Source organism: Amaranthus tricolor, chromosome 6 (assembly GCF_026212465.1).
Source record: "Amaranthus tricolor cultivar Red isolate AtriRed21 chromosome 6, ASM2621246v1, whole genome shotgun sequence".
Taxonomy (NCBI): domain Eukaryota; kingdom Viridiplantae; phylum Streptophyta; class Magnoliopsida; order Caryophyllales; family Amaranthaceae; genus Amaranthus; species Amaranthus tricolor.
In genome coordinates this window covers 25,009,655-25,023,771 of record NC_080052.1, presented here as the reverse complement: position 1 = coordinate 25,023,771, position 14,117 = coordinate 25,009,655, and the positions used below count along the sequence as shown (strand labels likewise).

Genomic DNA, 14,117 nt, shown 5'->3' with positions numbered 1-14,117 from the left:
CTTGTTAAGATAATTTTTTAATACATTGTCTAACCTATGTAGACTATACTTTAAAAAGGGTTTAGGGTATGTTTGGCCAAACTTTAGAAAATTAGCTTTTATTTTCTAAAAGCAATTTTATAGAAAGTGTTTGTGGAGAAACACTTTTTAGAAATAGATGTGTTTGGCCTCATATTTTTTAAAAGAGTTTTTAAGAAATAAAAACAATTTGTGTGTTTGGCCTTTTTTTCATATCTTTACCTAAAGTTAGTGTTGTTATATGAAGGAAACACATATAGCATACACTAAAAAATAGTCGAGTTAAGTCACAAAGCATTGATTTTAAGAGAAACACCCAAAAACATATAGCATACACTAAAAAATAATCACTACAATGTTAGAAAAAAAATTCAAATACATTAAAGTGATTGAAAATAAAAATAAAATCTCAAATTTGACAATATACTATATAGAAAAACATATTTAAATGTGTTAAAATTTAAAGATAAATCATATATGAAATTTTGATGTAATGTGATCGCATAATATTCAATAAGATAGAATTATTTCAAATAATTGAAATGTTCGTTGTAATAACAAATGAATAATTATGCAATGAAAATTTTGAATTTTGGAGGATGATATGGGGAAAGAAAAAAAAAGTAATGAAAGAGATTTTGATAGTTGATTGGAGAAAATATAGGAATTTTTTTAATATAAAATGAGAAAAGTATAAAGCTCTTTGAAAAGTTGGGAGGAGAAGTTACAAATTCTAGCTTCTCCCTCTTGACCCTTGTAGAAGTTGTTTTTAATTTTTTTTCAAAATTATTCCAACTTATCAGAAACACGGTATGTTGGCTAAATTTTGACTTTTCTATTACAGAAGTCATTGTAAAAGCTTGGCCAAACATTACCTTATTATAACATTGCTTGGGGAAATATTCTTGAATAAAGGAAAAAAAAGACAATTGCCGCAATTGAAAGAATACTTGGTGTGGAAAAGGCAATTTATAATATCAACCAAGGGTAGAATGAATCAACGCGTCATATAGGGCATAAGTTGAGAAACCGGGGCGCCATCAGCATCTCTCGAAACAGCAACACCATAAGAAGCATTAGAAATGGAGATAAACGAATTGGGAGGGGTTATATAGGTGCCATTTTTAATTGCCTCTTTGGTACCAGTGACCTTCGCTAATGCCGATGGCCTTTACGAACATGAGTCTTAGAAATATTGAAATACATTACACATTGCTCTAATACACAGCAAAAGGATTAAGACTTGGATTGTGCCTTGATGTAGAACTACATAAATTGAGTTTGGAGGGAATCTAAAAAATGAAACAAAATGTGTCATAAACGCATCGTGAATATTGTTCGAGTCATAGTATGCGTGATAATATACTCATTTGTACCCTACTGCTTGGATGGTTGCACAAACCACAGGGTGCATAACACTGCCGTATATTTTTATTTGCATGTCGAAGAACCCAACTTGACGAATCACAGTCAATTATACAATTCGCAGTGTGCCAGCCAATCTCTCTGCTTGGATGGAAAATGTTGATCTGCTATCTTTTCCGCTTGGTGACTCCCACGAACGACGGAGTTTCCAGCCAAGGCGAGACAGCTCACATGAAAAACTGAACAATGAACTACAAACTGGAAAAGACGTCTGTCTGGTTTGAACAAATGCAAGAGCAGTCAGGTTGAGATAGCTCCCTTCTTACAAGCCGTTTGTCACGGTTGATCATCAACTTCACCAAAGGAACCTTCAAACTAACTTGGCGCCATATTTCATTAACAGTTCCAAGAGGATCGTCATACTCGAAATAATGCTTCACCTGCATGACATTACCAAATGCACACAGATTAAACCAGATTTGCAATGGATTTCCGCAACCAATTATAGACACCAATAACAAACCGGCATTTCTAAATCAATGATGCTCACGCATGTCATCTCAAGACAGAAAAAACATTGTTTTGATTGACCACAAACATATAGTCCTAATGTTTTGCTAATTAGACGATAAACACGCAATATAATTAGTAGCTAGGCCAACCACTCCTAAACAAAGAAGCCCATTCATCCATCTGAACTCCTAACCACGCTCCTCGTAAAAATCATGTCATGTACAAAAACTATATTGTGAACTGGGCTACTTTAACAGATACATTTCATTTAGAGGAAATGGAAGACATATAAGAGCAGTAATGTTCTAATCTCTGAAAACCGGAGTAAATGAGTCAATTGAAAAAACACAGCAAGCAAGTTATATGTCAAAGCCTTTCAATTACTAGTTTTTTAAATAGAGTTCCGTATATATGTTAGATCTACAATAAGGAGGCTGATAGCACATAGATTAAGTTAGTTGAAATACTGAAAAGTGGATAGTTTGGCATGTGCAAAATTCAAAGAGGAAATCATTAAATGAGAATTGAGTTTCGTGCAATAAGGGTGTCAGAAATGAATTAGGTGTTTGCAAGGACTCAACCGGGTCAGCCCAATAAACCATCAATCGTATTCACATACACAAGGAAGAGGACAGCTAAGAATTAATTAATTAATATTTTTGAATATATTATGATGTCATTAATGTTGTGAATGATGTCAGCAGTTTGTTATTCTGTTTTGTTTAAATACTTGAGGCATGCATTGTAAAGGGGTATCAAAAAAGTTTGTTATTGAGCTTGCTCATTTTTTTGGAGAGCTCCTCCTCTCGAAGTGGGGTATTCTGTTTTGATCTTCTTCATTCACAGAAATATATATACACAAACAATCTTACTGCTGCTTCTGGTAATCCTTGCTAATATATTCATACTTGCATATAGTGATTCTTTACAAACCTGGTATCAGAGCATCGTCGATCAGTGAGCAGAGAAGATGGCCCCTTCCACAGTAAATCAGAGAATCGAACAACTAGAACAGGGTGTGACGGAGATGCGTTCAATCGTGGCTGAGGAGATTGCAAATGCCCTAGCTAACTCGCGAGTTGAACAGCAGCAACAGTTATTGGAACATCTCCGGCGAGAGTTGACGGTTCTTTCACTTCAGTTGGAAGGGAAGGTGGCGCACAACCGTGAGGAACAGGAGCGTTTCCAGCGAGAGGTGAGAGACTCGTTGGGGGCCCTACGCTCGCGTTACGAAGGTGAGTCAGGAGAATCAGAGGCTAGGGCACCACCACGTCGGTTTTCGCCAAATCAATTTCTTAATCAAGATGATGGGGGTATGGGTTCGAACCCAGTTAACAACGCTAATTGGAGATTCAAGAGGTTGGACATGCCCTCCTTTAATGGAGAGAATCCGGATGGATGGATCCTCCGTGCTGAACGCTTCTTTAAGTTTTACCGACTTTCAGAGGAGGATAAGCTGGAGGCGGCGGTGGTGGCGCTGGAGGGTGACGCTTTATTTTGGTATCAATGGGAGCACAAGCGTCATCCTATGACGTCTTGGGGCGAAATGAAAGGATTAATCCTGAGGAAATTCCGATCCACCTCTACCGGCACACTCCAAGAACAATGGTTGAGTAATCGCCAGTTAGGAGGAGTAGATGAGTATCGCAGAAGATTCATAGAGCTCTTGGCTCCCTTGGAAGGTGTTCCTGAAGAAATAGCGATGGGGCAATTTATAAATGGTCTCAAGGAAGAGGTACGGGCCGAAATAAGGTTACTAGGCCCAATAACCTTGGACCATGCGATGGACTTGGCGGCAAAAGTGGAAGAGAAGTTAAGAATTGGGCCTCCTCGTAAAAATACAGCCCAAACCCAAACTTTCCCTTTTTTAAAACAAAATCCAAAATCCCTAAATACCTTTTCTCCATCTTCATACTCCACGAATCTTCCCACCTCTTCCCAGAACCAAATCACACCCCACCCTCAAAATAGAACCTTCACTCCCACAAATTTAAACCAAAAATCTGGAGAAATAAGGAGATTAACAGAGCGGGAGGTCCAACAAAAGAGAGAGAAGGGATTATGCTTCAGGTGCGATGACAAATGGTCCATTGGCCATAGATGTCGTAGAAAGGAGCTCAGTGTGTTGATTTCACAAGATGAGGAGTATGGGGAGGAATTCGAATTGATTACAGATGGGCAAACGGAGGAGATGGCGCATACAAAGATGGCGGATGAACCACAACCCGAAATATCCTTCAATTCTGTGATGGGATTCACGAGCCCTCGTACTATGAAAATGCTGGGTTACATAATGGGCAAGGAAGTAGTAGTGATGATCGACCCAGGAGCCACTCACAACTTCATTTCCAGAGAAGTGATTGAAGCGTTGGGTGTACCACTCGTACCTACAAAATCGTTCGGTGTGTCATTGGGGACAGGGGAATCCGTGCAAGGAGCAGGGTTGTGCAAGGGAGTCAACTTACAACTTCCAGGTATGGTTATTACTGAGGACTTCCTTCCTCTCCCTCTGGGAAATTCGGATGTTATTCTGGGAATTCAATGGTTGGAGAAATTGGGGACTATCATGACTAACTGGAAAACCCAAACACTAAAAATTCAGTTAGGCAGTGAGCACATAACTCTTAAAGGGGACCCTTCGCTGGGAAGGACTAAAATCTCATTGAAAGCCATGATACGAACGTTGCAGAAGGAGGGTGGAGGATATTTAGTCGAATTCAACCAAATGTCAAGTGATCCACATGAGAATGACGAGTTGGATATGGGACAAGCTCCCCCAATATTACATGGGGTTCTGCAAGAGTTTAAGCACGTTTTCAACATGCCCTTGGGTTTACCTCCTAAGAGAACCTATGATCATGCTATAGTGCTCAAAGAGGGTACCGACCCTATTAGCCTGAGACCTTATAGATATCCTCAAGGACAGAAAAATGAGATAGAGTCCTTAATTGCAGACATGTTGACAGCAGGAATAATCCAACCTTCACAGAGCCCCTTTTCCAGCCCGGTTTTGTTGGTGAAGAAAAAAGATGGGTCATGGCGGTTCTGTGTGGATTATAGGGCACTCAACAAGGTGACTGTCCCAAACAAATTCCCTATCCCGGTCATAGATGAATTACTGGATGAGTTGAGTGGTGCTACGGTGTTCAGTAAACTAGACCTTAAATCAGGATATCATCAAATACGAATGAGATGCGAAGATATCCACAAAACAGCTTTCCGTACACATGAAGGGCACTACGAATTCTTGGTGATGCCCTTTGGATTGACTAACGCTCCTGCCACGTTCCAGGCAGTGATGAATGAGGTATTCCGACCTTGCTTACGGAAGTTTGTTTTGGTCTTTTTCGATGACATTTTGATTTACAGCAAGTCTTGGGATGCACATATACTGCATTTACAACAAGTATTAGAGTTGCTCTCTAGTCATCAACTATTCGCCAATTGGAAAAAATGTGATATCGGGAAGAAGGAGGTAGCGTATCTGGGACATGTGATTTCACAGGCGGGAGTGGCGGTGGATCAATCAAAAATCTCAGCAGTGACCTCATGGCCTGTTCCTTCAAACATTAAGGAACTCCGAGGATTCTTGGGTTTAACGGGTTATTATCGTAAATTTGTGAAGGGTTATGCATCCATAACAGCCCCCCTAACTGCCCAACTCAAGAAAGATCAATTCAAGTGGAGTGAGGAGGCCACCCAAGCCTTTGTAGCCTTGAAGTGTGCTATGACCCAGGTACCAGTTTTGGCTATGCCAGATTTCAATCAGCTATTTATCATTGAAGCAGACGCATCGGGCTTTGGGATAGGAGCAGTCCTTATGCAACTAGATCATCCCCTAGCTTTTTTCAGCAAAGTCTTAGGGCAACGAGCCCGGCAAAAATCAATATATGAGAAAGAACTAATGGCAATCGTTCTGTCAGTAATAAAATGGCGCCAATATCTCTTGGGAAGGAAGTTCATTATTCGCACAGATCAACAAAGTCTCCGGTTTCTTATGGCTCAGAAAGAAGTGGGAACGGAGTATCAAAGATGGATGAGTAAACTCTTGGGGTATGAATTTGAAATTCAGTATAAACCAGGGGCTCATAACAAGGTGGCCGATGCGTTGTCACGTAAGGAACAACCCGAAATTGATTGCAACACTCTCATTTCAGCAGGAGGTATCAAATGGGAAGAATTCCAACAGGAACTACACAAGGACCCATTTATTCAGCAATTGGTTCTTGCCATTCAACAAGGAGAGACGGTGCCTAAAGGCTATAATATCGAGCATGGAAACCTTAAATACAAGGGGAGGTTAGTCATTCCTGGCAATTCGCAATTGGTTACTAAGTTGTTGGCGGAATATCATGATTCAGCTATTGGGGGTCACTCTGGGGATTTTAAAACGTATCAACGTTTGGCTAGAGAATGGTACTGGCCAGGAATGAGGCGTTGTGTATCTAAATATATATCCTCCTGTAGTATTTGTCAGCGCCACAAACACTCAACCCTCAGTCCGGCAGGATTACTACAACCTCTACCCATCCCATCTCAGGTGTGGGAGGACCTCACGATGGATTTCATTGAGAAGCTGCCGAAATCTCATGGTTACGATACGATATTAGTGGTAGTGGATCGTCTATCGAAATATGCTCATTTCATTCCTCTTAAGCATCCGTTTACAGCCCAAGGAGTGGCAGCAGTGTTCGTTCATGAAGTTGTCAGATTACATGGGTTCCCTTCCTCTATCGTCTCTGATCGCGATAAAATTTTCATGAGTCACTTTTGGCGGGAGTTATTTCGCCTTCAAGGCACTCACTTGAAGAGGAGTACAGCGTACCACCCACAAACGGATGGTCAAAGCGAAGTGGTGAATAAGGGAGTAGAAACGTATCTTAGGTGTTTTGTTGGAGATAAACCTAAGGGCTGGAGTAAATGGCTGGATTGGGCAGAATACTGGTATAACACTTCCCATCACAATTCAATAGCAAGTACGCCTTTCAAAGCTTTATATGGGCGTGATCCTCCTGCATTGATTCGTTTTGAGAAGGGTAGTACAGCAAATTCATCTCTTGAAGAACAATTGCAAGAACGGGATGCCATACTCGATGATTTGAAGGCTCATTTACTACGGGCTCAGCAAATCATGAAAAAACAGGCAGATGCTAAAAGAAGGGATATGGAATTCTTAGTTGGGGATCTGGTGTTCCTGAAATTACAACCTTACCGTCAAAAATCAGTGGTTACCAGGGTACATGAAAAGCTGGCTGCGCGTTACTTTGGACCCTTTGAAGTATTGGAAAGAGTTGGGAAGGTTGCATATAAGTTAGCCTTACCTCCCGACGCCAAGATACACCCGGTCTTCCACATTTCACAGCTCAAAAAAGCCGTAGGCTCTGCTAAGGTAAACCCTACTATTCCTACTCAATTAACTGAGAATATGATTTTGGTGGTTGAACCAGAGGAGGTTTTGGGACTTCGTAATGAATCTTTTGGAGGAAGGGTAACTGCGGAAGTGTTGGTTAAATGGAAGGGTCTGCCGGAATTTGAGGCCACTTGGGAAGACTATGCTTCTTTGAATGCTCGCTTTCCTGACTTTCACCTTGAGGACAAGGTGGCTCTTTGTGGCGGGGGTGATGCAAGGACTCAACCGGGTCAGCCCAATAAACCATCAATCGTATTCACATACACAAGGAAGAGGACAGCTAAGAATTAATTAATTAATATTTTTGAATATATTATGATGTCATTAATGTTGTGAATGATGTCAGCAGTTTGTTATTCTGTTTTGTTTAAATACTTGAGGCATGCATTGTAAAGGGGTATCAAAAAAGTTTGTTATTGAGCTTGCTCATTTTTTTGGAGAGCTCCTCCTCTCGAAGTGGGGTATTCTGTTTTGATCTTCTTCATTCACAGAAATATATATACACAAACAATCTTACTGCTGCTTCTGGTAATCCTTGCTAATATATTCATACTTGCATATAGTGATTCTTTACAGTGTTTAACCAAAAAGAAGTGCAAAATAGATTAGGAAAATTTGAAAAAAAAATTTCACCTTTGGGCAGTCAAATTCTAAATATCTCACACATTCCATTGCTTTAAAAATCCCACCCCTAACAAAGCTTCCAATGGGAAAGAGAAAGATCGATCAAAAGGTAGAGGATAATAGATTGAATATAAGTTCTTTCCCAAGAGGGTAGGATTTTTGAAAAGATTAGGCAAATAAAAGTTGTTTCGTAAATATATGTATTGAGTGTTTTTTATAGAAATTTGCCTCCATCTTGAACTCTTGATAGAGTAAAATAAATTTTTTATTGTATATTATTTTCCCTCAACAAATATTATTAATACTATTGTGGAATGTATACATATTTGGAGTTGAATGAACAGTAGAATAACCTATGCTTACTGCTAATTTCTACTTCGATGTACTGATTTTGCGATGGCAGTGTAATCATCTTTCAAATAGTTAAGTTAAACAAAAGTTCTTGCTCAAGTTTTGAGATAATTAGTAGTGGTTGAAATGGAAATTGGTTTTCCAATTCATATTCAAACATAAACTGCATGGGGATAAGCCTGTGAACAATGATACCCAAAAATACATATAGTATATTCCTTTAGGATCTATAGTAAACAGCCAACTAAACAGGATCAGCAATGGAACACATTATCAAGCAAAGAACCCCAACTATACAACTTATTGTTGTACTTGTTTCCCTCAAGTATCATATAGAAAACAAGCAATCTTATGCTGAATTACTTACTCTTAAGTGTTACCCAAACACGGTCATCAATTTGAATCTCTAAATGATTTGCTTCAATGATCCTAACTTTTAAAAAATAATGAGCATTATCATACACAATGTATCTCGCTCATATAAGCTATGAGGGAAGGTTAGAAGACAACAGACCATACCATTATTGAAGGAGTTAACAAGGATGTGGAGAGCATCAAATGAAAACAAAATGCAAAACAAGACAAGTAGCAAGACAAGGCAAGGCATTCCTCCCCATTACATAAACTTAAGGTGACGCACAGGATTAAACATCTATCTACTATTTGTCTAAAAGTGCAGAGTAAAAAGTGAACTGCAAAGATTGTAGAAGAACTACAAACACCCCCCAACCCCCTCAAACCAAAGAACTGTTGATGCAAAAAAAGAGTTGCATCATAGCTCATCGCTTTAGTGGACACAATGATGCCCCATGGAAATTCCTAAGAACACCAAAAGTTGTGCCACAACTACATCAACAACATCAAAGCCAAAATCGTAACCCCCAACATATGGGGTCGACTATATGAACCTCAACAAATCAACGTGAGACATTATAGGTAATAAATCAACCAAAAGTTGAGTAACAGTGAAAATTAAATTATTGTACTCGTTCAATATGTGCTATTTGTAATCATATATTGAGATTAAGGCTTTGGCGTTTTTGTGTATTTTACACCCATATTTACATGTCCAGCTCTCCAATCTCTTAACACAATATTGATTGATAAAAATAAAAACATTGGGAAAATACCTTCTTTATCTTCTGCTGATATTCCAGAATTCTATCTTCAGAAACAGCCCTAAGCAAATTAATTAGGAAGCCATGCTTCACTGATGAAGTTGTATCTACGAAAATTGCAACTTTCTTGTAGTCTATGACATCTTCAAAAGGCAATTCAATGTTGTCACTGATTATTACTGGAATACACAAGCTTACAATGGCATCAAAGAGTCGACATGCGGATGGCGTATCACCAGCTGGATGCAAACAGAATTTTGATGTGTGCATTCCTTGAGTGGCTGCACGTCGATTCTCCCTAGACTGTGTACCTTGTTTTATGATAACATCTTTTTCGTTCTCGAGAACTTCAAACAGCATGTCACGAATTTTTCCACCCTAGAGGCAAAATCAGATAAAACATGTGAATGTACATGGACTTCAGTTACATAGACTTCCATAACAAGTCCTCCATCAACCACCACACCCAAAGTAAGAAAATATGTACATAAATCATATTTGATACGTTCATCTCGCATTTCAATTCCAACCCTCCTTCAGCAGCTCAGGGGTAAAAACAATAAAATAAAAAATAAAGACTGAAAATGTATCACAGTGATAGAACTTAACACCCTTGAAATGGAATTTGAAAATCAGAGCTATCAAGCAAGCTTCTTCTTAACTGTCAAGCAAGTTTCCCAGAACTTAATTTATCCCTGCTCCGGTGTAGAGAAAATAGTCCAATTCACTACTTCAAAATACAATAAAACACAACTAAGAAAAGCCTTCATGAGGATTACAGCTTATAAATTGGGTTGTAAGAAATCAGTAGTTAGATTTGATGAAATTCGTAATTTAAAGAAAGAAGCCAGTAAGACTATCAATTCTAAATGAATTAAATGTATGAATCAAAGTTTGATTAAATCAATGGCTGCCTTTGTTGCACAAACTACATCATGCAACCTCTAGTCATCACTCATTCTAACCCCAAATCTCACATTTTCAACAACAACAAGAGCCAAGAGCACATTGAGATGGAAAAAATTGAAAATCCAAGTAAAATTTGCTTTTGTTTGAACAGGATAATTCGGGAATACAAAAAAATGAAGGTTTTTTTTCACATTAGATAAGTCCGTGCCAAAAAAATACATTCCAACTATTGTGAATGGGCTGTAACAATGGTGAAGAACAAACAAGAATATAATGCACAAAGAACACCCAAAAACAGAGCACAAACAACAATGAAGACAAACACAAGATTTATGAGGTATCTAAGGCTACCTCTGTAACATCTGTTTTTTTTAAAATAAAAAAAATAATAATAAATATAAAAAAATCAGAAATTTAATATAAAAAAGGGAGGGGGGTGGTTTGCAAAAACTAATTCACGGTTACTCTACTCCAACTTCCCTCCTCATTAACAAATAACTTTTCACTTCTCCCTCTAAACCTTATAACTAACCTAATTTAACCATTATAAATTAAGCCAATTACCCTTAATTCATTCACATATTATTACTCACACTCTCTTTTTCTCCTACAAACTACTTCCTCCATCTTTCAATTGCTTCAAATTCAATCAAGAAAAGGCAAGATTTTGATATTAAAGATATGAATTTCATAAATTTGTTAGGGATTTTTTTATATTCAAAACCCAAAAATTTATGCTACTAATTGAAAAAGACCCATCTTTTTATTTGAAGAATATATATGTGAAGCTCTTATATTTGTTGTGATTTAAGTATAAGGGTGATGAACAGGTTGCCCTGTTTGGTTAGTATAGCTGCCGACAGGTTATTATTTCTGCTACTTGATACGATGTTTGGTCTTCCCTCTATTTGTTGTGATCCAAGTAGAATGGGTGTGCACACTAGAGTTACCTGAGACTACTCTTCTGGCATTGAATTATTTGAGGTGACGGTGAAGATCTCTTGATGAAGTAGGTATAGGGATAAAGCCTCGGCCTACTGGCGTTCTCGTCCCCTCAAGCTAATAATTGGATATATGTGTTGTCACTATTAAATATCAAAAAAATTAATTGGTTTATGTGATATTATATTGTTTTCATAAATTGATATTTAAACTCAGCTTTATATTACTTTCAAAAATTATTTTCAACTCAAATTATGTTTTATTTTCTTAAACTATTTTCATACTAAATTGTTTTACGGGATGGAGTTGAATTAGTCAATTTCCTGATTTTAGGTGTTTTTCCCTTGTTTTTCTTGCATTCTTATGTTGCAGGTTATTGATCATGTGGGAATCGTGGAGTAAAGATCACCTAGAAATGTAATTTTAATTACAGTCATATCTCAGTTTAAATTTTACTTTAAGTTGATTAAATTTTATATGGATATAGATTGAGTTTCAGTCTTTTCTTATTGTAAGACCCTTTGTTAGATTTAAAGTTATTAAGTTATTTCTTAGTCGTTAAGCATTACATTTATTTTCTTAGAAATAGATGTGGAAGTAACACTCACATGAATAGGTTTTGGCTCATGTTTTTCATTAAAAGTGTTTTCAAAAGTTTGACCTATTATGTGGGTGTTACAATCTCCCCTCAAACAAGTATTACTTTCATTAATATACTCAACAATACATTAATGACAACCCACACAAGCTTTAAGAACAACCTCTCAAAACAAAGACTTCACCTTTAATGGTGGTCTCACTCAACAACCCAATACACTCAAACAACCCAATACAATGAAGAGAAAACTCTAATGGTGATAGCCCTAGTTGCCTCACTTGTATTGGTCTCTCCTTAACCCTAATGATGCCCTAAGACCCCTTTTATAGTCCCATAACATATTAGGAAGCCTTAAGAGAAAACCCCAAAAGCCCACAACAAACTGAGAACAAAATAGAAAACTCGCGTTTTTGGGTGTTGTGTTCCGAGCTCGACCCGAGCGGTGTTCCAGAAGCTACTGGATTGAATCTGTTGCATTGCTCGACCGAGCCATTGAGCTCAACCATTCGAGTAACCCTTTCTCTGGCATTCCCTTGCTATTATCAAAGCATACCATGCCATCCTCAATGATCACTTCATCAAATGATCCAAACTTCAATCCTCCATAACTCATTACACTCAAGAGTGCAAGATAGTGCATGAGCTATGAGGTGATCGAACTCTTCACCAATGGCTTGAGATTTGGGACTTGGCACAGCACCAACTTTGGGAAAATTAATGCCAACTATAGATAAAAGTCATAAAACTAATAGCAAATGTTTAGATAGTAAAAATGAAACAATTAATGGCATTGCTACCAGTCTACCACTTGCCCTGTCAAATTGATGATTGAGAAAGTTCCAACGACAAGATCATGAAATTATACTCGATAAATGGCATTGCTACATAGTCATTAATCAAGCAAGCAAGGACATCTAAACAGAACAAAACAAATAACACAGACTAGAAGATTACCTCTTTCCTATACCGGTTTCCCATGAAGAACAACAAAGTATTGCGATTCTCGATCCCTACATCACCCTTATAAGGATTAATTCTATGAGAATAAGGCACAATGATATCCTTAACAAGAGAAGCTTGATCAGGCCTGAGCCTGCCAAAATCAGAAACAAGCAGAATCCCATTCTTAATCCTATCAATAACTTTATACAAAGCATTAGGATCTTGGCATACAAAAACATGATCCCATCCATTATTCCTCTTCCAATACACTTGATTTTCCAACCAATCAATCAGTTCCTCCTGCATCTTCTCATCACTATACATAGCAGAAACAGCCCCATTGCCAGAATTAACATTAGCCCTAACTGGATTGACCACCAAACTCAAAGACGAAAAAAAGGGTACATAAAACAAATCCGCTTCATCCGGATCATCAACCCTAATAACAGCAGAATCAAATCGGTCTTTCTGGAGTTTCAACAAATCGGAAAATAAAGACCATTCAGCCATGTGTTGATGACCAGGGTACTTGAGCTGGGAATCATCAGAAACAGGCCCCTTAATCCCTCCTCTAGCCAAAGCATAACTCTCAATAACTCCATAAGTGAACTTCCTAGGTAAATTGTAGATGTAGATCTTCACCTTATTGGATTCATAATTATAGGGCTTTGAATGAAATGAAGAAGAGTTGAGGGAAAGGGGAGAAATAAAGAAAGTGTTGACCAACAAGTAAAGAAGTAAGAGTAAGGAAATGGTGAAAATGGTTTGTTTCACCATGGAATTCCTTCCGATTCTTAAGAAAGATGAGACTGAAGATGATGTTGAAACCATTTTAGGGCGGTGTAGATGGTGATTCATGCTCATACCAAATAATTCAATTTTGAATCTTCAATCTTCAACAACTTTCTCTAACAATTTCGATATACTTTTAGGTTGTAATTTGAATTTCAAAATAATCAGTATTTCAAATCCAATCCCATAGTATGAAGATCAGATACCAAGAATCTGATTTTGAAATTGATCTGTTCAGATAAAGAAATTAATTGGAAACTTCAACTGAAATTGATTCCGTGGAATTTGGGAAATCACTAGGTTTAGGTTTGGCGAATCAATTGAAGAAGAACTTGTCGTGTTTGTCTTCGTCGACCTTAGTTAAGATCAGTATTTTTGTTCATTAGAGATTCCCAATCATTTGCTTGGAGATTTGTCTTGGCTTTAAGTTTCGCTTTTCGGTGTCGAATGTCGATTGTCATTTTTGGGTGTTTGGTAGATTTTGACTTAGCCTTCTCGTTTATTTTTTATTTTGGCTTGTTAGTTGGTTAAATAG

The 14,117-nt window shown here is 37.8% G+C and overlaps 1 protein-coding gene across 1 annotated transcript; it reads right to left on the bottom strand.

The window, feature by feature from the left end:
• Positions 1-1,105: 1,105 nt before the first annotated feature.
• Positions 1,106-14,055, bottom strand: LOC130814573 (probable arabinosyltransferase ARAD1). Its single transcript, XM_057680686.1, has 3 exons — positions 12,803-14,055; positions 9,412-9,777; positions 1,106-1,823 (listed from the first exon to the last, which is right to left on the bottom strand). The coding sequence occupies exons 1-3, from the start codon at positions 13,652-13,654 to the stop codon at positions 1,635-1,637; spliced, it is 1,407 nt and encodes a 468-aa protein (XP_057536669.1). The 5' UTR covers positions 13,655-14,055; the 3' UTR covers positions 1,106-1,634.
• Positions 14,056-14,117: the final 62 nt, after the last annotated feature.